The sequence below is a fragment of the Xyrauchen texanus genome, chromosome 20, assembly GCF_025860055.1.
Source record: "Xyrauchen texanus isolate HMW12.3.18 chromosome 20, RBS_HiC_50CHRs, whole genome shotgun sequence".
In the NCBI taxonomy this organism is placed as follows: domain Eukaryota; kingdom Metazoa; phylum Chordata; class Actinopteri; order Cypriniformes; family Catostomidae; genus Xyrauchen; species Xyrauchen texanus.
The window spans coordinates 12,700,196-12,725,724 of NC_068295.1; the positions used below are offsets into that span (position 1 = coordinate 12,700,196).

General features: G+C 37.6%; 1 protein-coding gene across 1 annotated transcript in view; it reads left to right on the top strand.

Annotated features, from left to right (window-relative positions):
• Positions 1–25,529, top strand: part of LOC127660318 (uncharacterized) — a 57,147-nt gene that overhangs the window by 30,241 nt on the left and 1,377 nt on the right. The window contains exons 2-6 of the mRNA XM_052150449.1: positions 22,864–22,964; positions 23,629–23,758; positions 23,895–23,944; positions 24,836–24,944; positions 25,342–25,500. Coding sequence (XP_052006409.1) covers positions 22,941–22,964; positions 23,629–23,758; positions 23,895–23,944; positions 24,836–24,944; positions 25,342–25,500 — 472 coding nt within the window. The 5' untranslated portion in view covers positions 22,864–22,940. The remainder of the gene's footprint in view (positions 1–22,863; positions 22,965–23,628; positions 23,759–23,894; positions 23,945–24,835; positions 24,945–25,341; positions 25,501–25,529) is intronic.

Below are 25,529 nucleotides of genomic sequence, written 5' to 3' on the forward strand. Positions count from 1 at the left end.
ATATGACTTTCTTTCTTTTTCTTATCACAAATGGAGAAATTGTGAAAAAAAATTTGTGCTCAAGTGATGTCATACAATGGCAGTTCATGGTGACTACATCATCAAGTTTCAAAAGAACGCAAAAGTATAATTCAGAAGTTGAATAAATTATTCCATGAGACTAATGATTGTTATAAAAGCTTACAATAAGGTTTGGTAAGAAATAAATTGAAATCTAATGTATTATTATCTGTGATAAGAAAAAGAAAGAAAGTCAAATAGTATTATAACAACAAAGGGGTGAGTAAATAATAGGTGCATTGTAATTTTTGTGTGAACGATCCCTTAGATGTTTTTGCTGCCAGAATGAACACACAATGCAGTAGTTGCACTATATTTATTTAGAGATATGAAAAATATTCTCTGGCACTAAGCTATAATATTTTATGACTACATGTTACATTAGCAGAGGTATAAAATGTGATTAAATATCAAGCGATAATATTAAAATGATTATTATGGCAGCCCATGATTGTATAGTAATCTTAAAGGGATAGTTCACCCAAAATGCGATTTTTGTCATAATTTTCTCACCTCATGTTGATTAAATGTCTGTGACTTTTCTTCCTTAAATGTTTACTTTCATTGTCTGGAAAAAGATGCAAGGAAGACTATATCTTGGTTGTCAGGCCCTCATCAGTCTCTGCTACCTCTCTTCCCTGCTCCAACTCTCCTGATTACTAATTACACTAACCTGATCTCCATTAGTCATGTCATCAAGAACACTATAAATACTCACCTCAGGCTCTTATTCATTGTCTAGTCTCGTTTGGACTCATGTGTTTGCCATACCTAGGGTGAACATTTTCTAAAAAGAGGACACCTTTTTTCCCTTGGGGGGGTAATATGGTTCAAAACAGTGTTACTGTGAATGCAAACTTTAATACAGTGAAAAAGACACTCTATTACCATAATGCAAATATATATAAATAAATAAACATTTCCAATATTCTTTTGAATGTCCATGTACTAAAATAAAATATTTGTTGCGTGTACCTTCATTAACTATTACTATTATTTTGAATGTCCATGGAAAATGAAGCAATATGATAACAATTTTAACTGGTCGCAAAAAGTAGTCCATTAATTTACCTGATGAACTTTCACCTTTTGCTTAGCCTTTTTGCTTGGCAGAGCTAATGTGTGCTTCTAAATCACTTGCACCTTTATTAGCAACTGACACATAAGTGCCAGCTTTACATGTCATTCCTTCTGCTTCCCACGGATCTCGACCAGAACAAAAGCAAGGGAATTTTTTCAAATCATATGTAAATTTGTACATTTGTTTGGGCATTGTTTCCACTCAGCTGTCATTTGTTATTTCTGTCAAGCAACTGTTTGAAGCCAAACACAACAGTTCAACAACATTTGCGGAGAGATTATTAATCTTATGATCGACCAATTGGTGTGTGAGAAAGTGGGACTTACAAAGAGGGGTTAAAGCAATGCAAATATGTGCGCACGCACAATGATGTATTAGACCATATGCACATCGTAATTGTAACGTCTGAATAATGAGGCTGACGAGGAGATGCGGATCCAAACGCAGTTTGAGTTTATTTGATAACAAAAACACTAAATGAACAAAAGAACAACCCACGATGGGGAAAAGAAACAAACTAGATTAAAGCTGCGAGCAGCGATGACGGGCCCAAGCCGGTGGCACCGCCACCCCTGGGCCTTTAGGGTCGCCGCGCACGACGGGCAATAACGTAAGCTCGCTTCGACCGTCGAGAAGATGTGTGCAAATTCCAAGAAATCCACATTCAAACCAAAATATCTGACTTTCTGTTGGTCTGTTTGTTCACTTGAGACATAAGGGGTGATTTAAAAGCATTTTGAAAGTGACACACTTCCTTCTGCCAGTTGGTGGCGCTATAACTGACTCACAATAGCAACATCCATGCGATCGGCCTCTTACAGCGAACACACTGCTGAAGTTTCAGTCGAGATCAATTAATGTATGCAGAAGTTATAACAGACTTCCTGTTTCTCTTACTGCCTTCTGCCAGTTATTATAGGCTTTGTACTTTACTCACGCTGCAATACCGACGTAGAAAATCATCCTCTTTACATGCTAAAAATATGCTTGGAAACATCACAGTGGAGCGGTGCTTACTGTGAATGATACTGAATTGTACTACTGACTATTTAAACAGAGTAATTTTTATATGGTAGGTTTACTATTTTATTATTATATTTTATTGCGGCTATAATGAACAGGCTGCAATGTCAAGATTGCAATGATGGAGTGTGTGTGTGTGTGTGTGTGTGTGTATTTGTAACCTTAAAGGGGTCATATAATGCCATTTTTGTACAAGTTAATATGAATCTTTAGGGTCTAAATGAAAACTTTGTAATATACTTTTATTAAAAATTCTCATTAGTATTTTAAGAAAACACTAATTTTAACTGCTCAAAAACAGCTCCGTTTTCAGCACGCCGTTTCAGTGCATATGACTTTAAATGATAATGAGGTTTGGTCACCCCGCCCCTCCCTCCGTTCTGGGGGAATTCTAGTCTTGAATCATATGCATTTGCAAGATGTAAACAGTATTTTGCCAGTATTGTGTTACCATTCATCTTCATGCAGTTATAACTGTTTTTTTTACATTACTTCTTAATCAGTAACATACAAGTAAACCAGGTGTAACTTAGTGTTACCATGTTAACTGTAACACCTGCGTACACAGTTTTTAATAACACAATAACCATAACGCGTTGTTCATTATAAACGTGTGATTATGAATTATATTGAGAACGTCGTAACGTTATGGAAAACATGCCGTAATGTACCCTGAGTGTAAACATTAGCCACATGCAGTTTAGCGTTGTTTTGGTTGAACTCACCTCTGTGTGCTGCTTTACCTGCAGTTGAGCGTTGTTAAACTCACCGATGAATGGTGTTGTACGCCACAATGAGCGTTGTTAAACTCACCGATGAATGCGGTTGCCTATGAACGCGCTAAACCTTTGCTGAGAGGGCACTTTGATATCAGATTGTGAGGGTTTTTAAAAATAAAAAAACTGTTGGAGGGCCAGATAAAGATGATCTGGGGGCCACCATTATACTAGCCCTGCCATAGATCATTCATTGTAGCCTATTCCTTTTATTTTTATTTATTGCAGTCTCGACCCATTCAGCAGCAGACGAAAAACGTACGTGCAGGTCCAGCTGTTTCGTTTTGGTGGTGCGATGAAGACTTTCGTCGAACATCAGCACGAACGGTCCCGTGATTTTGGAAATTAGTCATCATCCGCTATTCCAAAGCGCGTAATGGCTGATGGCTGTAGTTTGCTGGAGACCCTTGACAGCAGTTAGATATTTTTCACTTTTTGAATGAGACTCCAGCGCCCGTACACCCAACATTCCCAATTTAATAGCTTTCTTGCATAAGCAGTAGGCTTCAAATGCGTTATTTGCAACTGGGTTTAACCAAGCACGAAATTCAGATTTTTCAAGCCAAGTATCGCTAAACTTGCACTTCCTCATAGCTGAATAAAATCCGTTTAACGTCTTTCTGTTGTATCCGAGAGACTCGCGCCAATAACACGAAAGCTCAAAGCTGGCTGTTGCATGTTGGTCTATTTTGTAGTCATAATACAGCGAATTATATTTGGACTAGCGAAATAAGAAACTACAACAGCACGGAAGTAAAAAAAGAAACATTCCAAAGCGCTATGGGAGCATTTAAATGAGATTTACATGGACGTAGGAAAATTAAGACCTGTTAAAAATTATTTAAGACCTAGAACACAATACTTCAGCAAATTTAAGACTTTTTAAGGCCTTAAATTGTGATTTTGAAATTTTAGACTTTTAAGACTTTTTAAGACCCCGTGGAAACCCTGTTTTTTTTTTTTTTTTTTTTTTTTTGTAGAGTATTTTTTATTGTATCACCAAAGCAATGACGCTCACGACTCCCGTTGAAGTATCCAGCATCTCTAAGGTCTGCAAATAACTCCATCCAGAACTGAGACCTATATACATTTTGAAGAGTCCTCAAGCTGATGCTTACACCGTGTACAGCGTCACGAGTGGCCCTCGTTAAAATATTGAACGCAATGATGCAGTATGTCTTGTTTTTCCGTCTGGTCCGCGTCTTTTAAAATCTCCAAACACCGTTCTCAACAGTCAACACGTACAAGTGTTCTTCTTACGTTAAAACAACGAGAATACAGAAAATGTGCTTAGACCTCCATCTAGTGGTTATATTATAGAATTAAAGGAGAAATTACATATGAGACAGCTTTATAACTGAAATAGACAAGTTTAATATAACTATACTGATAAGTGTATATTTCCAACGTCATGTTTGTGTTATCCGTTTCTGTAAGTTTTTGTGACGTGTTTCAGAAAGATAATCGCTTAGACAGAGTAATAGTTTATTTTCATCTTAACCGGACATCACAGTTGATCAGTGAAATAATTCATAATTCAATATATTGATACCGATTTCTTTATCAACTGTTTGTTCAATTGAGACATAAGGGGTGAATTCAAAGCATTTTGAAAGTGACACACTTCCTTCTGCCAGTTGGTGGCGCTATAACTTTGACTCACAATAGTCACATCCACGCGACCGGCCTCTTCAAGTGAAGAAACTGCTTAAGTTTCATCGAGATCAAGTAATGTATGCAGAAGTTATAACACACTTCCTTGCTGTTTAAGCTTCATTTATGTGCTTTTTGAGCTTCAAAGTTCTTGTGCAATGTGTTCCACATTCAAACCAAAATATCTGACTGTAGGTCAAAGTATGAAACCAATACCCCACTTTTGTCTGAAGGTGGCGCTACTGAGCCCCTGCACCAGGCATCAAAAAGAAAATTCAAGTTTGAAGAGCTGCCGCGACAGCAGTATTTAAGATATCAATAATTCTTTCACACGTCTACATCTGCCGTGTGTTTACATTATACACCTAAAGTTTGAAGTAAATCGTGTAACAATAAGTGGGTGATTTTAAAGCATTTTGAAAGTGACACACTTCCTTCTGCCAGTTGGTGGCGCTATAACTTTGACTCACAATAGTCACATCCATGCGATCGGCCTCTTACAGCGAACACACCGCTGAAGTTTCATCGAGATCAATTAATGTATGTAGAAGTTATAACACTCTGACTGTTTCTCGTTTCTCGCCATCATTTCGTTTCCTCGCCACGGCCAAACCGTTGGAGATATCAATAATCTGCCGGCAATTTTTCATGGTCAATGTCTTGACATCATGCTGACCGAGTTTGGTGGCGATTGGTGGAGTTCTCTGGGAGGAGTATTCCAAATTCCATTGCGTGCGTTTTCAAACAACCCTAAATAGACGGTTTCCTGTTGGTCTGGGGTAAAAAGTGAAAGTATGAAGGATATATGAAATGATGAGATCTATATGTGTACCGAGTTTCATATTATTACATGCAAGCGTGTTTGAGTTATAGACCAAGTTTTCGGCCCCTGTTCCAGGGGCGCTGTCGAGCCCCCTGCCACGCCCGGGTACCAGCTTCAGGCCGGCCCTAATGACCGCAGGTTCTGACCCGTGTGCAAAGTTTCAAGAGTTTTTGAGCATGTTAAGAGCCCCAAAAGTGCCCGTAAAGTCGTAAAAAAATAATAATAATAATAATAATAATAATAATAAAACAATAGTCCACACTTTGTGCTGGGCCAATAATAATCCTACGAAACAATAGGGTCCTCGACTTTGTGCTTGGGCCCTAATAATAATCTAACGAAAACAATAGGGTCCTCGCACTTTGTGCTTGGGCCCTAATATAATATAGCTGCGAGCAGCGATGGGCCAAGCGGTGGCACCGCCACCCGTGCCTTTAGGGTCAGCTGTGCACGATGGGCAATAACATAACCTCGCTTTGACTGTCGAGAAGATGTGTGCTGTAGAGCTTGCATCAGTGTGGGCTCTGCAAAAGTGCGCATCGAGGGCACATATCAACCACAAAGTATGCAAGAATATGTAACGAGGCACACGTGCCAGGTCTTGTGTGTCACACTTGTATAAGGTTCAATATAATTCGATATGGGCCAACTGATCAGAAGATAAGGAGCGGCTACTGGAGAGAGGGAAACAACACAGCAGGTAGGTGAAAACCAAGAGCTTTTTTTACTGGTTGGAATCTTGTATTCGTTGAAGAAATTCTTAATTGCAATTTGTCTGGAGCATGTAAATCTCAATACTGTAATTTGACAACATACAATGTATGATAATGCTTACAATCAAATCTCTTTTTTGAAATTCCAGGAAGTTGGACTCATCAACTCAAACAAATCAACTCAATTGACAACAGTTGTCATATACTTTGTATGAAAATGAAATAATAAAATGAAACTTGGAAAACTCAGACTCAGTTTGGTTATGACCCAATAACATTTTTAGAAACAATAAACAATGTTCTTAAAACAACATATTGCAACTTAATAACTCAAATCACTCTTTCAATTTAAAATGTAACAGTCTTTTCAGCCAAATGAATCAAATGTTCAAAATCCACTGAATTGATTCAGTTAGTGTCAGTTCAGAGTCAAATGACTCGGATCAAAAGAGTTTTTGACTCTTTAGAATCGTTCAGTTCAGAATCGATGTCTCTCCGTTCAAAGCTCGAGGAAAAATATGCAAAAACAAAGTCTCGGTCCAATTTGTCCGAAAACGAAAAGGTTTCTCATACCAGTTTCGATGAGTTCAAGATCAAAGTTCAATCAAATGGTCTCCGTGGGTGGCTCGCCTTTTACATACGCTCATATGCGTTGCACGTATCCAGGATGTTGATCACAATTTCTCGGAAGAAACAAACATACAACAAAAAAAAACAGCCTTGCAAAAACACAAGGCAGAACAATAATTAATCTTCCATTCAAACACTTTCATCAACAAATATCATGTATACACTTCAAACAACGCATTAACTCAATATCTTGACACTTACACACAACATTGTCACTTTTCATCGACTCGTTTGCATCTTCACATGTGATTAGCTTTAGCCCAACGTGCAAATTAACACTAGCTCACACACTATGCACAAGCGGCCTATATGAACTCTAATGTCACACTACTGATTTGCCGCTGCGTCTGCAACAGTTTCTTGTAAAATGTCAAGTCAATAAACAAAAAAAACAACTCACCAAGGCAAGAATTTCACATCTTATTTTGCAAGAAGATAATTTGCGGTGCTTTTTGGCTCCGTGTATCTACATCGGTTTTTATTCTCGACTCGAGGTCAGCTCTTCAAAGTTATCACTTTCACTCAAATGTAATCTTTTGATTGCATTCAAGTTTCTTTTCCTCAATATCTACTTTTTAATGAGGAGTATCTGCTTCGTCAGACTCGCTCGCTCTCTCCCAATGTTTTTTTGACAACAGCAGTGTGGCCCGCGCAGTCTCAGTGCGCTGCTACCATTGGCTCATTGGAGTGTCAGTCAATGCAGCACGATCCATAAGTGGATGAAACACTTTCTCTTCTAAAGCACTCGTTGTTCTCTCTTATTCGCATTTTCTTAATTTTCCCATCTTTTACACATCTCTCAACTCTTCTACTGGTAGCCTGGATCATCTGGGTTACAAATATCTCAGCTCTGTTGGTCCTTTCAATGTAAGTAAATGAGAAGTGGTGTGAAACAGATCAATAATTAAGTCATTTTTTACTATAAATCTCTACTTTCACTTTCACAAGCTCTTCTCTCTTAAGAGTTCTGTTTCAGTTGTTTTTTTTTTTTTGGGTGATTTACTTAAGCATATCACCCCTCCTGAGCAGGGTGGACAATTTATAGTAAAAAATATAAAAATACTATATATACTACATACAATATATACTATTTATCTTTTTCACACCCACACCTATAATATCCCTTCTGAAAGTATGGATTAAACCACTGGAGTGTTATGGGTTACTGTTATGTTGCATTTATGTGATTTTTGGAGCTTCAAAGTTCCAACAGAGAAATTCCTCCCTCCCTCCCCACACACACACACACACACAAAAAAATGGCAGGCCATTCTGTCTGTCAGAGAGAGAGACACAGAGAGAAAAAACACAGAATGGGAGGGGTCACTCTGTCTGTCAGGAATTCCAAGAAATCCACATTCAAACCACAATATCTGACTTTCTGTTGGTCGGAGCTAATGACTGTAAATTAGAAAGTTGTTCGGCTTGACGAGAACAATATACACGCCGAATTTTGTAACTGTAGATAGAACTAACTAAGTTATAACACACTTCATGTGTCCATTTTTAGTCCTAAATCAATTTCCACGCCACGGCCAAACCGTTCGAGATATCAAAAATCCGTCCGAATGTAGCATCCTCAATGTCTTGACTTCATGCCGACCGAGTTTGGTGGCGATTGGATTCATTCTCTAGGAGGAATATATATAATTCCAGAGCACGTGTTTCCAAACAACCCATAATAGCCGACTTCCTGTTGGGCTGGCGTAAAACTTAGAGCACGAAAGTTGTTCGGCCCGATGAGATCTACAAGTGTACCGAGTTTCATATTATTACATGCAAGCATGTTTGATATACGGACAAGTGTTCGAATCCCATTTCAGGGGGCGCTGTCGAGCCCCCCTGCCACGCCCGAGTACCATCTTCGGCCCGGCCCTGATGGCCGCGGGTTCCGACCTGTGTGCAAAGTTTCAAGAGTTTTCGAGCACGTTAAGGGCCCCAAAACCTTGAAAAACAAAAATAAAAGCATTCTCATTCAACAGCCAAATCAGCACCCTCCCCACAGACACAGAGACACGTAGGGTCAGTGAGAGAGGCAGAGAAAATTCTCCAAAACATCCACATTCAAACCAAAATATCTGACTTTCTGTTGATCTGAGCTAATGACTGTAAATTAGAAAGTTGTCCGGCTCGATGAGAACAATATAATTACTGAGTTTTGTGACTGTGGGTCAAAGTGTAAAGCAACCCCCACTTTTGTCAAAAGGTGGCGCTACTGAGCCCCTGCACCACGCCCGTTTCTGAAACTTTGCACATGTCTACTGGCTAATAAATGTGATGTGTCTGTCGAGTTTCATGCAATTTCAAGTATGCTAAGAGTCTCAAAAGCATCAAAAAAGAATATTCGAGTTTGAAGCGTTGCCACGGCGACAGTATCGAAGATATCAATAATCCTTTCACATGTCTACATCTGCCGTGTGTTTACATTATACACCTAAAGTTTTAAGTAAATCGGGTAAAAATAAGAGGGTGATTTCAAAGCATTTTGAAAGTGACACACTTCCTTCTGCCAGTTGGTGGCGCTATAACTTTGACTCACAATACTCACATCCATGCGATCGGCCTCTTACAGCGAACACACTGCTGAAGTTTCATCGAGATCAATTAATGTATGCAGAAGTTATAACACACTTCCTGTTTCTCTTTTCGCGCCATCATTTCGTTTCTCGCCACGGCCAAACCGTTCGAGATATCAAAAATCCGCTGTCAATTTTTCATCCTCAATGTCTTGACTTCATGCTGACCGAGTTTCGTGGCGATTGGTGGAATTCTCTAGGAGGAGTATTTCACATTCCATTGCATGCGTTTTCCAAAGAACCCTAAATAGACGATTTCCTGTTGGGCTGAGGTAAAAAGTAAAAGTATGAAGGATATATGAAACGATGAGATCTATATGTGTACCAAGTTTCATATTATTACATGCAAGCGTGTTTGATTTATGGACCAAGTTTTCGGACCCTGTTCCAGGGGCGCTGTCGAGCCCCCTGCCACGCCCGGTACCAGCTTCAGCCCGGCCCTAATGGCCGTGGGTTCTGACCAGTGTGCAAAGTTTCAAGAGTTTTTGAGCACGCTAAGAGCCCCAAAAGTCGTAAAATAATAATATTATTATTATTATTATTATTATTATTATTATTATTATTATTAATAATAATAATAATAATAATAATAATCCTAATCTAAAACAATAGGGTCCTACGCACTTTGTGCTTGGGCCCTAATAATAATAATAATAATAATAATAATAATAATAATCCTAACTGAAAACAATAGGGTCCTACGCACTTTGTGCTTGGGCCCTAATAATAATAATAATAATAATAATAATAATAATAATAATCCTAACGAAAACAATAGGGTCCTACGCACTTTGTGCTTGGGCCCTAATAAGGCAACCACGGTAGAGACAAACAGGGAACAAGGGAGAGACGCAAACATCAAACAACGATCGACAAAGACTGAACAAAGACACGGGGTATAAATACACAAACATAGGAAAGGTGGCCAATGAAAGAACAGATCTCAAACAAGATAACAAGGTGATTAACAGAAACCAAAGGCAAATTAACAAGGGCAGGTGTAAACAATGAACAGTGAACACGAACGCTAACAAGGACTATGGAATTACATAAGGGACTAAAGTGAAAACTATGAAGTGCAAAAGTGACAACAATGGTAAACAAGAGGGCAACAGTGAAACGAGACAGGGTGGACTATGGAGTTAAATAAGGGACTAAAGTGAAAACTAAGAAGTGAAAAGTGACAAGGTGGAAAACAAAGGGCAACAGAGGGACAAGAGAGGGTAACCGTTACAGTAATGCAACTAAAGCCGAATCTCTGACATTTTTGCAAATTTAGAAATCACTGACTTATTCTACTTATTAGAGGTTTTAATGTATCAGTTGATCATTGAACGAGCCTGGAAAAGCAACTGCTACCTGCCAAAGTGGGAATGATGCACACCAGACAGCGGGCAATTGTTTCTCAAGAATTTGATATATGTTAAATTAGTTTTCTTTATACATCCTTTTCTCATTCATGACAATTGAAAGGTCTTCACTCAAATTTAGTGTGTTTTATTAGCAAATCAAAACTGTACATTTCTGTTGCCAAAGAGTTTGCAGCATAGATGCATACAATGATAAATTATGCAAAGTAAAATAAAGTAAAAGAACAACAGTACAAATAAAAAGTAGGCTAATGATAAAGATATTGTGGACCCCCAAAAAAAGAAAACATATACACACCCTCATATTGTTCCAAAGCCCTGTGGCTTGCATGCTTCTGTGGAACACAACGGAGATGTTAGTCTCGATCACCATTCACTTTCATGGCCTTTTTTTTTTTTTTTTTCATACAGTTAAAGTGAATGGTGACAAATCTAACATTCTGCACACTATTAGTTTTTATTCCATGGAGGATAGAAAGTTGAGTAAACAATGACAGAATATTAATTTTGGGTAAACTATTACTTTAACACAAAATCAGTAGTGACAAATTTAATAGAAATAAGGTCAAATATATTAAATAAAATATCAGTGCTATAATAATAACAGTAATAATCTAAGAAATAGCAAATGTTAACTAAAATAAAAGTAATATTAATTAGACTAGAAAGATAAGAATAAGACTAAATGTGCCAAAAATATTTACAGTATAATGAATGTAAGTTTAGTGATGGAGACATGGGGGCAAGGTATATCATTCACTGCCTATGTTGAATGGTAACACAATGAAAATGCAGCAGTACATTCTCAGCAATACATTATTATACTTTTATCCAAAGCAACTTACAGTGCACTTATTACAGGGACAATCCCCCCCCAGAACAACCTGGAGTTAAGTGCCTTGCTCAAGGACACAATGGTGGTGGCCATGGGGTTAGAACCAGTGACCTTCTGATTAACAGCCCTGTGCTTTAGCCACTACGCCACCACTCCACAGACCTGAGAACAAGTGGCTTGATTGAACTACATGACTCGACCATGACTTGAATGTTTTTTATTATTATTATTTTCATTTACATTTACGCATTTGGCAAACGCTTTTATCCAAAGCGACTTACAGTGCAATTATTACAGGGACAATCCCCCCCGGAACAACCTGGAGTTAAGTGCCTTGCTCAAGGACACAATGGTGGTGGCCGTGGGGTTAGAACCTGTGACCTTCTGATTAACAGTGCTGTGCTTTAGCCACTACGCCACCACCACTCTACGTATTTTCAATAACGTATTATAAATAGTAATGAAATGTGTTTAAAAAAATATTACGACATCAATGAATTCATATGCAAAAATGTAAGCCCGCCAGCACCACTGATCTGCATCTGTGCAGTTAACGCTGCGCTCACAACACGCCAAAATGACAGATGATTGTCGAGTTCCCAAAATAATCTCCTTTGGATATAAAGATTTCGAATTGGAGAGTGTGAATAAAAAAAGATTTGCCAGATGCACAATATGAAATGCAAAAATATCCAATACAACCACCACAACCTCGGATTTCATCAGACATTTCAAAAACAACAAGGAAAGTTAAGTAAATAATTTCATTATCCAGAAAGATTAATATGTAAAATTACTGTTCAAATGTTTGAGGGTTGTCGGTTAATTAAAATGATTCACGATTAATATCATGTTTTGTAGCGTGACAAGTTTGAAATTACCCAACATTGCCTCTAAATGTGTGTGCCTTTTCTAAACCTTCTCAACAGTCAACAATATACCATAACCATTTGTTGGAAATATAAAAACATAACAGGCAAATTTGCAGTCACAACACTTTATTTAAAATGTGACAAGTAGTATAAAATACACAGAATGACTTGAGATGAAATTCAAGTGCTCTCATAGTGATTATGACTTCTGAAGCCCTTGAATGCAATACTTTTATATAGAAATCTTCACAGTATTTTTAAGTGCCCACGATAACCAACCATGCATGTTCATTAATGCAATTTACTATATATATATATATATATATATATATATATATATATATATATATATATATATATATATAGTTAATCTTTCAGAGCAAAATAAATATTTTAGTTCTGTGGCTTGACTCAACTTGATTTGAAACTCATCAGGACTCGACTTGCTTGTGGTGAGTCACTGACTTGACATGACAAGCTGATTGTGTGCACTGCACTTGAGACTTGACTTGAGACTTGAAGGTTAATACTTGAAACTTGCTTGTGACTTGAACATGTGCGATTTGCTCCCACCTCTGTTGCACAGTTACTGCAGCTCCATGTCATCCTGCCTCTGACACATCCTTTGTTTTCCACGAATGCCTGTGTTCAATATATATATATATATATGCTGCCTTTGATCAAGGTGCTCAACGACTGGCTTTTAAAAAGGTACTGAGCATGGTAAACTTTTCTTCAGCAGGGAGCCCTTGACACACTGCTGACAGATCTATGATGATTACTATATTATGATTTTGGTTTGCAGACACTTTATTGGCCCAGTGTTTCCCAGTGAAATGTCCAGCAAGGGGGCGCCAAAAGCGAGTGAAATGGTGTCGTATTCAGATGAGGTAAAGGTTTATGTTAGATGGAGGTTTTTATGTGTAAAACATACCTCCCTAACAAAAACAATAATGCCCTAAATGCAAACGAGAGGTAAACAAAACAGACATACTTACCCTTAACCAACACCTGAACCTATCTGATAGTGTCCTTAAAGCAAATGCGATATGAAAAGCACATTTTCTGAAGCAACCACGTCATTTCATCTCACTCCTATGACACTTTTGTCTCTCGTGTCAGCAGGGCCTTATTAACGCACTGGTTGGGGGTTGCCCAGTTGCGGCATCCTGCACCGTATCTCCTCCATCGACGTTCTCGGGAAGGTGTGATTGAAAGCTTGTTCAGAGGGAGATGCTGATGTAAACACAGAGAAGGTGTGCAATGGTTAAATCAGGATTACTATTGCAACAACACATCATCAGTAGGGTAAATCTAACTTATCTCACGGCGGTCTAGAAGGTGTGCAACGGTTAAAGCACATTAATACAGCTCTACATGTCAGCATGCATACTTGGTCTGACTCGGGCCTCTGTCTTCTGTCAATCACTTTATTGGATGAGCTACCACGCAAGCTAATCATGTTGGGTTAAATGTGTAAATGTAGGTGGGTCTGTAATACAAGTGTTAATATATTATTTCAAGTAAAAGTGGTGTGATATCATAACATTGCAATGTATAAGTAACAGAATGAAAAATACATGTTTATAAAGTCATAATTAGCCATTATACTCTTTATTTTTGTGAAAATGATTAAAACGCACAGTTTTTGCAACACCTCTAATGGTTAGTTCACCAGGAAACTGCGACGAAACTCAGCTTGCAAAAATTTAGTTATATTACACTTTTTCTCAATTGCTTCGGCTCATTATTCTCTAAACTATAAGTGCAACTGTTACAAATGTTTTGTGGAACATCACAACTCTATTGCATGTCTGCAAAATGTAGTAACTCACCCAAAATATTTAATTCATGCTTCAAAACCTAGTTATTGTGTCATTAAATGAAAAGTGTGTTTGTCATCGTGTGAGCCATACAAGTCAAAATGTTTAGATGTTTTTTTCACCATGGCAGTCAACCCTGGAAATATTTGTTATATAAAAATGTTATATATATATATATATATATATATATATATATATATATATATATATATATATATATATATATACTGACTGCTTAATGTCATATACAACAATGACAGTTTTGTCTGGCTTTATGTTAATATGAGCTTTTTAGAGACCGATTTCAACAGTAGGTGAAAGTTTACTGGGAAATGTCATAACTGTACAATACTGTAGTACACAGCAAAAATAAAATTCACACTTGTATGTATACAGAAAATTTATTTTTGCATGTCCATTTTTACACATTTCATACATGTAAAATAATTTACATTGAACAGAAAATTGCCACAAAATAACATCCATGCAAAAAAAAAAAAAAAACAGAATAAAAAAAAAAAATCATAATAGCCAAGCAGTGCAGTCAGATTTAGTGTCGTCTTGAGCCTTAATTCGTATTTTCAGAGAAAAAAAGCTTGCAGGAACCTATTTTTTGTTAGATCATCTTCAAATTTGAAACAAAACTTCTTTAGACTTGTGGCTTAAAGAACACTGTATTTCTGGGTTGTCTTAGCACTTTTATTATTGTTTTTTTAGATTATAAAAATATGTTCAGCACAAAATATTTAAATTACTATAAACTTCAGCTTCATTAACTTTAAATAATAACAACATATATTAATTCTGAAACTTGAAAAATAAAGCCCAAAGTGTTTTCTTTCAAAATATACTACAACTGTGTCCATACCCCAAAGGGTCCAGTAAATACCACCATTTAAGTTCAGGTATGTCATTTTCATGGTTTGTGCTCAAAAAGTGGGTGCGTATCAACAGGTTAAATTAATGAGAAATTCAAATCTGGTGTGAACAAGAAACTAATTGTTTAGAGATTATTGTTAATGAATATATACTTATTCATATATATAATAATTTTATGAAAAAAATCATTCTTGTTCGATTTGTTTGTGTATATATGAAGCCTTTTTAACCCCAAGTTCACACAGGTGTCCTTATAAACTATATGTGTAGTTCATCACCTTACTGTGGACATGTTCCACTAAAACTTGACAACCATTATTTTGAACACTATATTGTTTAATATTTTAAAACCCAACAAAACAAGAGAGAGAGAGCGAGCGGGCGACGGGTGGACAGATAGATAGGGAAATAGATAGATAGATAGGGAAAACCAGGGCTTAAATACACAGGGGAAAACAAGGGAAAACCAATCAAGATATGAAACTACAAAGGACTACAAAACTAACAGGAAACAGGAACTAAACAATAATTTCAACATAAAAGACAGGACAAAAAAAGGGAATATTAGATAGATAGATAGATAGATAGATAGATAGATGGATGGATGGATGGATGGATGGATGGATGGATGGATGGATGGATGGATGGATGGATGGATGGATAGATAGATAGATGAATAGATGGATAGATTGATGGATAGAAAGATTTGTACAATTTATGATATAATTTCATATATTACTCTGTCTAAATGATCCTGTATACGCATCTCTAAGTCAATTTTATACAGTTAATTTTATTCACACATCGCTTTGAGGGCAGAGCAGTGTCCTTAGTACTTTCCATATGAAAGGCCCTTAATTGAAACTAGCATTCATCTCAAGTATCCATCTGAGCCAAAGCATAGAGTATCATCCTATTCTCTTTCAGTCCACTGCTAAGCAACAACCTACAGAGGATTTATTTTTTTATTGCTTGGAAGGGTTTCAGAGGGGCTTGCATAATTTTGCTTTGGGGGGGTCTGTTTTTTCCTTCGCTGAGGTCACATTGGTTTAGGTGATGGATTTGAAAAAAGCGACGCTTATCTCTCTGTGATCCTAGACTTTTAGTTTCTTCTGGGACGTAGCTGGTCATGAGAGCTTTTGGTGAATATCAAGTAATGGGTTAGGAAGTAGCGATGGACACAGCACAGCATGGAAAGGAGCTTGCATGTAACCAACGTTCGAGACAAGAAAACACCATCTGTGTGGTTCAAAGTTTTCTGTGTTGCTCCTGCTTTCGAACAAGTGAGAAAGACTGCTTGGAATACGATCAGGATGAGTCACATAATCCTAAAGCTGTCATGGATGAGGAGAGTGTCCATATCATTGTTGAAGATTTGGGAATGGACAACCCTGGCTTCTGCCTCTATGAAGCCGAGCATTGCGGCCCACCTAAACAGAGCATCATGGGGCGTTCTGCTAGTTCTGTGTCCGTTTGCCAAAGAGCTGCAAAAAAGAAAAAGCTTGCACCTCTTTCTTCCTTACCACTTCAGTCCAGAGCTAATCCAGAGGATTTGACTGTTGTAGACTCTCTTATCTATGGTATGGGCAGCACTAGTGATGGTGTCCTTCTCACACCACCAGTTATTAACCTTATACCACCAACACCGTCTGATGTAATAGATGACGACCAGTTCTTTGACATAAATTCAGAAGAAGAGAGCCTCATGCAAACGTCGGGCAGTGAAGGTGTGGACAGTGTTGCTACAGCTGAGCAGGAGAGTGAGGAGGATGGTGAGAGGTCAGATAAAGAAGTGGAATCTGAAGAGACCAAAGATGAAGAAAGTCCTCCTGAACTTCCAGAGTTGGAGCTCCAGGAGGAAGTTACTGTCAAGAAGAAAACTGTGGACAAGATACCCTTCCTGCGAAGCTCCTTTCAAGTTTCCCCTCTTCCTGAATATCCTCGAAAAAGTAAGAGGCATAAACATCATTGCATGGAGTCCATTGGCACATTTATTTTTTTTACAAGATCTTCTTAACTCATGACGTATTGTTGCAAAATAGTCAAATCTTTGTTTGCATTGGTAGGAAGCCTCAATACTGGAATCAGTTTGCTACAGTTCACTGAACACAACTTGGGTGAGTCTGTTTTGCTTTGTGATAAATCTTCACAATAGTTTTGTCTTCAATGCCTGGAGCTAATGTTGTATTATTCACACTCTGTGAAGACTGTGTAAGAGATGCAACAGATATCTTTTAGAGTTTTTCCCTGCAAATTTTTGATTATCACTCATAGGTCATCCAATGTAACATACACAGTATAATTTGTATTAACTAGCCATATAAACAGTGAATATTGTATTAGCCAGTTTTATATATTTAATGTCTTCTTCAACGCCAACTGAGAACAAAGTGTGATTGATTGTAGCAACTTAGCAAATGTTGAGGAACTGATGTCATAAATCAGTGGAAAGAGAGAAAATAGGCACTTGCACCGACCACCAGACCTGACCCAAATTGTAATTTTGTGAAATTATTCTCTGTTATTGTGATATTTTAAAGATAACACACAAAAATAGAACAAATCTGTCATAATTTACTCACCCTCATGTTATTCCAAACCATACACTTTCTTACTTATGCCTAACACAAAAGAAGAAAATGTATTGAATATTCCAGTCTGTCTTTTCAATACAATGGCAGTGGATAGCGACTCACTTTATGCTTTTTAAAGCTTAAAAAAGGAACAATAATTATAATAAATATAGTCCATGTGATATGTGCATCATATTCTAAGTCCTCTGAAGACATATGATGTCGTGATCATACACACCCGGTCCCGTATTAGGCTAATCAATCCTCTGAGGTTTAAAGGTTGACTGCAGAGTATCGTGCGGGAGAGAGAGATCGTTTACGGAGATGTCCGCCATGTGTGTGTTTATGTGGTCTTTTGAGTTTATCATTAAAACTATTATTTATATTGAAAAGCCGGTTCTCGCCTCCTCCTTTCCAATGATCCCTTTACACTTGTGCCGAAACCCGGGAAAGGAGGAGGCGAGAACCGGCTTTTCAATATAAATAATAGATTTAATCTTTAAAATTATTACTAAGCTTTAAAAAGATTAGATTAAATCTAAGACAGTCTGAATCCTTCATCATCCGTGCATATCTTTGAAACACTGAAACTGCACTCTCGTGACTCAACTTGAGATTTTACTCATGTCTTCATCCAGGTGTGGTTTCCATTGGAAAAGGCTAAGTTCAGAGGCTGTGGGTGGACATGCAACTCTGCAGGTCTCGTCATGAACAAAGCATGCATCTCCAACATGTTAGAAATGTAGACCCTTTAGTAAAACAAGCTTTAGCACTTTACTGAAAACTAAGGTGTTTATTGTTCGGTCTTAGAGAAATGACACCCATTGAGGTCACAGAGGTCGCATTTAATCTTAAGTGTTCTGACTGGGTGCTAGTCTTGTGAGCAAGGGGTAATCTGTTTGGGACAATGGTGTCTATGCTGTGGCAAGGGACATCTTTTGCACACATTTGTCCCAGGATTCTTCAGTGTGAAGCCATATGACCTGTTCCCAAGCATTGTATTCCACCTCCTTATGTGTCTTTTTCAAATGCAATCAAAACCCCTAAGAAACATTCACACACCCTGTGCTTTGATGTGCTAATGGCTGTTATTTAAAGGGATTGTTCACCCAAAATTATAATGCTGTCATCATTTAATCACCCACCCTTATGTTTTTCCAAACATGTCTGACTTTTGTTCTTCCAAGAAACACAAAAAGTCTTGTAAGAGGTTATTCAGGCCGAATGCATGTTTGCACTCAAAGCTAGACGCAGTGCAATTAATAAATCAGAATGCAGGTGTCTTGATGTAAAAATGTATTCTGTGTCAACAGCCCATTAGGCAGTAGGTTAGTCTTCATTTACTTTCACTGGATCTTTTGTACATACAAACGAAGTGAATGCGGACTGAGGCTGTCATTTGTGTTCCACTAAAGGAAAAAATGTATATGGGTTTGTGAAAACATGAGTAAATAGACACTTTTTCACTATCAGGCCAGTGCGAGTTAGGGCTATCAACAATAGCCTAGGACCTCGACACTAAAATCAATCTGCATTCCCACCATCGGGCCAATAGCCCTGCAGCATTTCCCTTAATACGCTGCTCTGTTGCCAACATCACGCATTCACCCATTTCATAAGCAAAAAAGAAACTCAAGCTGAGGTATCATACTTTGGAGAGGAGATTAGCTAGCCCTTGAAATAAACATGTATTTGTACTGTGTCTGCAATGTTTTTAACTTTTCCCGAACCTGTACTGTTGTGTGCCGGATACACAACTTGGCAAGTTGCAACTTGATCATGTTCGGCAGCCGTGTGGGTGTGTGTGCAACGTTGTGGGACATGAGATCACCTACCTTGTGTGGCCCTGCCAGTGGTCCCCACGAGGGTAATGGGTTATTAAACATACTAACCATTGTTTTTTTGAAAATGTAAAAATGCAAAAAGGTTTCTGTGAGGGTTAGGTTTTCTGTTAGATGCATGGAAGTCTATGGAGAGTCCCCACAATAATATAAAAACAAGTTTGTGTGTGTGTGAGCCGATTTTGCCTTTTTCGTTATCATTGCCCCTTCATCAGTGGGAATAATGAGTCTGACTTTTTGATGTGCACAGGTGATCGATGCGGGGCTGCATGGTAGAAAGGAATAAATGTAAATCGTCTGCAGCCTTGATCGTTTTTTGCTTTTAAGAAGGGTCAAAACATAAATAAGTGGAGGTGAAGGGGATGAAGACTTTCATAGCCTTTCGAGAGAGGTGGGGAAACTCAGTCCTATACGTAAAGCAACGCGATATGATGCTTCAGTCACCTTAATATTAACAGAGATAAAAGTGTGGATTACTCTCTTTTGTGCTTGCAATTCTTTCAGATTTCTGTCAAAAAATTCCAGTGGCTTGGCCATCATACTAGAGTGCTTGGCCTCAATGTGATGCCGGAGCTTACAGTGTCTCATACTATCATTTGCTAGCACCTCTTTGCAAATAACACACTGTGGCAGTGGCACACCATCAGGACCGGTCCACGAAAATCCCAACCTTAAATATTCGTGATCATACTGCCTCCGTTTTTGCTTGGCCCAGAATCTGCCTCCTCTCCTGTACACTTTTTTATTGTAGACACTACAAAGTGATCCATTTTGCAACACGCATATGCATACCGTGCACTTTAACATGCAAGCTAGCAGGACAGATGTGTACAGACATGAACCATTAGGTTTTGTCCCCCGCTCTGTGCCTCCCCTTGGACTCTCTGGCACCCCCCAGGGGAGGCGCGCCTCACCAATTGAAAACCTCTGGTTTAAAGGAAACTGTATTCTCTGGTGCTGTGTTTCACACTGCTTCAGAGTACAGTGGGGGCACTTTGGAGACCAGAGAACAGCAGGCAGGGCGGAAAGACCAAGATACTTCCCATGATCCCAAAGGCCTCTCTCACTCTGAAAATCAGTACCTCTACTTTCTTCAGCCACGTGATTTTACAGGAATCCAGTTTGCAATTTACAGCCGGTTTTCAAGGAGGAGAATGTGTCGAACTTCAGCGCATATGTGTGTTAGTCTCCTCCAGAAGGATCTTGTTGTTCGATCCCTCAGATCTTGACCTGTGTTAAGTCCTTGGCTTTACTGACTTTTCTCTGCAGTCTAGGGGCAGGCTCTGCACATATCCTCTTCCTGTTCACTGTCTAGAATGTCCAGAGGCTGTCAGAGGGCCGACTGCACTGCACAGACCGTGTGAAGTGGCCCAGTTTCTGAAAGCCTCCTCTCCTTTTCTGGACCCTTTTAGTTCTGTCTGGGGAATAAGTCATTCTCAAAGCATACTGAGACATGGCCTCATTCATGTTTGAAATCATCATGTTTGTTTGCTTTTGTACTTGGGATAGAATGATAGATGATACTTTTAAATAGATTTAAATGGGTCAGAGACATTTATCTATTAAGTTATTAAAAATTACATAAAAAATGTTTTTCACACAAAAACATTACTTGACTACAACTATTTTATGATGAACATTTAAACAAGGATTTTTTCAACAGGTTAAGAACCACTGGTGTTACAAACATGCAGGTAGCCATTTTGTTGTCATGTGACAAAAAAAAAAAAAAAAAAAAAGAGAGAGAGAGAGAGAGAGAAAGAGAAAAAGAAAAAGAAAAAGAGGAGTCCTCTACACTCTCTTTAAAAAAATATAAATAAAAAAATATAAATCTTTTTGAAAAGTTACATTTTGTCCAGGTCAAATGGAGTAACCCTAAGAAAACTTAATTATATTCATGATTAATAAAAAAAATAAAAAATAGATAAAAGAAAATATATTTTAGTGTATTAGAAGTGCAACAAACGCATTCTAATAATGTTACTTGAAGAGTTCACTTGAAATTACTTAATTTTTTTTTTTAATTTATGAAACCAACATATTGACAATAAGGTTGTCTGAGATGGAAATAAATATGATAAAAATGAGAACTCTTTTAAAATCGTGTTTAAAACACATGTATCAAGTTTATAGATATGTTATCTTTGTTTCCATGTTGGTTTCATAAATTTTCAAAAAACATTTATAGATTTATTAATGTATTTATTTTAATTTTTTTAAGGAAAAAGAAACGCAAGTGTACACAACTTAATAATTTGGAAAAAGACCAAGCTTATTTTTCAAAATTTATTTATTTAAGATTTAAATATAAAAAACTTTTGATTCACAAATACTGTATCAAGAAGTTCTCTTGTGATTACACTATTAACCTGAACAAAATGTGCTGTTTTACTTTAACCCCCTTACATTTTTACTTAATATCAGAATGACTGACCTTAAAAATGTAAAACATTTTCATTATAGTAGAGGTTTATTTAAGTAATTGTTTTTTGAATTGCAATTTTTAAATAACTTCATGTTATTGACCCATATCCCAGTGGCTTCCCTCAGGCTAGGCGCAAACCTGGCACTGATGCCTAACACGCTGTTTTCTATTACACAGAATCAACAAGGATCAGAGAGTAGAGTTCTGACTGGATTTAAGAATATAATTTCAATATGACAATTCCCAGCACTTGTTTGTATTTTCCTGCTTTAGGGAAAGGGGGGGTACATAAAGCAATGTGGTAATGGGAATTTTAGAACAGTCTGCTGTCTGTGGGAAAACATAGATGACATTGGTCACTAAACTATGCCACTGGCCAGACAGTCCCTTACTTATTCCTATTTCACTGCCAGACCAGTTTGCAACATCCCACAGTATCCTAGTTTGGTATTCTGTGTGTTGGCATTTATTTTAGTGTCTGTGCACCAGACTTGTGATAAATCGGCGATGACTGATGGTACAGAGCACATGTAATAACAACCACAGCAAAAAGCAAACTCTTTAATTCCTCCCTCAACATCATCGGATCAAGTATTAGCACAAGCACACAGAGATTAAGTAGCTGTTTCCGGTTGACATTATTAATTTGACACAAATTCCAACCAAGCTTTCAAGTGTGTTCTACAGAGCACTATACACCAAATATGGTGCTCTGGACTGTGCAGACTGGAGTTTGGGACCATTTTTCCCATGTTAGCTTTAAGTTCTACTTGTTTTGTTTCCCAGAGTTCGACTCAATGACCCAGATCGAGTTTGGACTTCTCAGCATCCAAAATTGCTTTCCCATCAGCTCAGGAGGCATCTGCTAACAGTATTGACATCTTGTTGATGTGTTGTTTTATTCATTTAGATGACCTGAGCAACAAAGATGCCACCAGCCATGAGTTACTAAAGGAAGAGTTGAGGCTACTACCTCTCAACAGCAAGATGAACGCACTAACACACCAAAAGGTAAAATTACTCAGTAAATTACTGATAACAAGTGTTGGGAACCAAGAACTGCTTCCAATTAAAAAAGAAATAAAGAAACCTACTGATGACTTTTGGTTCTGTTTAAAGGAATGTGCATTAATGTACATTCATACACAAATGCAATTGAAACTGTAGCTACTAAAGTGCTCTTACAGTGTTTCCTGCACTACTTAAAGGGATCACCAAAAAAATAAAAAATAAAATTCTATATTAATGTATTAACCCAAACCCATATTGATTGCTTTCTTCCATTGAACACAGATGTTAGGCAGAATGTTAGCCTCAGTCACCATTTACTTACATTGCATCTTTTTTCCACACAATGAGCATGAATATTGACTGAGGCTGTCATTCTGTGTAACATCTCATTTGTCTTCCATGAAAGAGAGTCATATAAAGTACAAAAGCGTTTGAGTGAACTAGCCATTTAATGGAATCATTAAGTAACCACAAAAGTTAAGAGCAATCAGAATCGAAACCAGAATCATTAAAACCCATACGATTTCCATCTCTACTGACAACACATCAAAATCTTACAGACTGCATACTCACCACATGACTAATTTCTCAAACAATAAAATTAATATGCATTTTAAATGGGATTAAACATTTAAGAATGCTCCTATTTTTCAACTTTTCATAGAAACCAGCTGTTAGATCTTGTAGTTTGAGTGATACGGTGCCAAGAAGTCAAACCTTTCACTCCATATGCCAAGAGGGAGATGAAATTCTTGAAGATGAGGAATCACCACAGCAAAGAAGGATAACTGTTGGTAATGGCATGCTTTAACCTCATATTTGACATGCATTGTCTGGGTGATTGTCATTGTCAGATTAATTTAGATGAATTGCATTAAACTACAGGTTTGAAAATTACTAATGAGCTTTTGTTAACTCTCCTTTTCCCAGCGTCGTACATTCCCAAGTCAAAGGATCATGCTGGAGACTGTGCAATAAAGGTAATTCTACATTTAAATATTGTTGATTGTGAAAAAAACCCATTGCATTGTCTTCTTTGTTGTACTGTCCCGTACTTTTTGCACATGTTTGCACGTGCACTTTATATAGGTATATATAGGTTTTTTTATATAGGTATTTTATTTCGTTGTGTTGTCTCATCTGGTCCTGTGTTGGTCCTTTGTTGTTTTTATGTAGCACCATGGTCCTGGAGGAACGTTGTCTCGTTTTGCTGTGTACTGTACTAACTGTATATGGTTGAAACGACAATAAAAACCACTTGACTTGACTATTGTTTGGCTAAACAAGAAGTCTTTCCCTTAACTCAAACCATTGGTTGAACCAGTGTTATTATGTCCTGCCCAGTTGGGTCACTCGCACAGATTGCAATTCCGTTTGGTGCAATTTGTGGTGCAGAAATTACATACCTTTAATTGCACAACAAATCATTGTTCAAATGAAACAAATTATTCAGTGAATAATTCAGTGAAACACAGTCTTTCTCTTGTCGAAGAGAAAGACCCCACTAGCCATTTTGGAAAATTAAATGCAGTTACACTTGAAAATACTCCTGGGGTTTGTGTTTTAGTCAGAGCACCCACAGCTTTTGGCTCTACGAAAGTAGTACACTCATGCAATGTCTTTCATGAGAGCACAGAAAAACTATTAAAGCCAATTTGGTCTTATTTTCTGTCTTTTATGGTGGAATGCTCTAAATTCGTCTTTTTGTGTGAACACGTCTTTCATTGCGTTAAATTTACAAAAACATGCAACAATACGTTCATGTACGGTTATTTAAGTTGATGAATGTGTCTGCATGCTTACACCCCGTGACCTTTAAAAGTAATTTGTAACTTTTTTGTGTGTCTGTCTGTGTATCTACATGAGTGTAGCATGATTTTAATAGGCACAGAGCCAAAACTCTAGCAGAGTTGAACACAGAGGAGGTCTGCCAATGGTTTTGTAATATTGGGCTACAGAAATGCCTCCCCTTCATTAGAGGTAAAGTACAGTTTGCAATTTTTTTTTTTTTGTGCCATTTTCCCACCCTTTTTTAATTCTGTTTAATGCACAAACCTTTCAAAGAGACAAAAGTCCATACCGCAAACCAATAACTGTTCAGATTATGTATCACTCATTTGCACTCATAAGTTATTGCACCATTTCAGAATATTTCCATTCATCAACTTAAAAAGAGAAGGAAAACAACATTTACTAGCTAACACAACACCATAGAGACTTTACCATTTCTGTCTAATGATTTGCAGGACCTATTTGTACAGTATTCAAAGCAATAAAGTGCTATTTTAGAGATTCATTAGTGTTATTTATCAGAAGCTAACAGTTTGGATCAATGTTAATTATAATTTTATGGCTTTGGGTCTATCAAACCTTACAGAGGCAGAGCTCAGTGGATCTCACATTGCCTCTATTGACCTCAACACCCTTGAAATCCTTCAAGTGCCCAATCTGGAGGAGAGAGAGAGGTTGCTTTCTGCCATCTACCATGAGTTACACCCACCAAACTCCACCACCCAGAGACTTGACTCCCTCCTGGGTACAATACACAACCATGAACCATTTGAA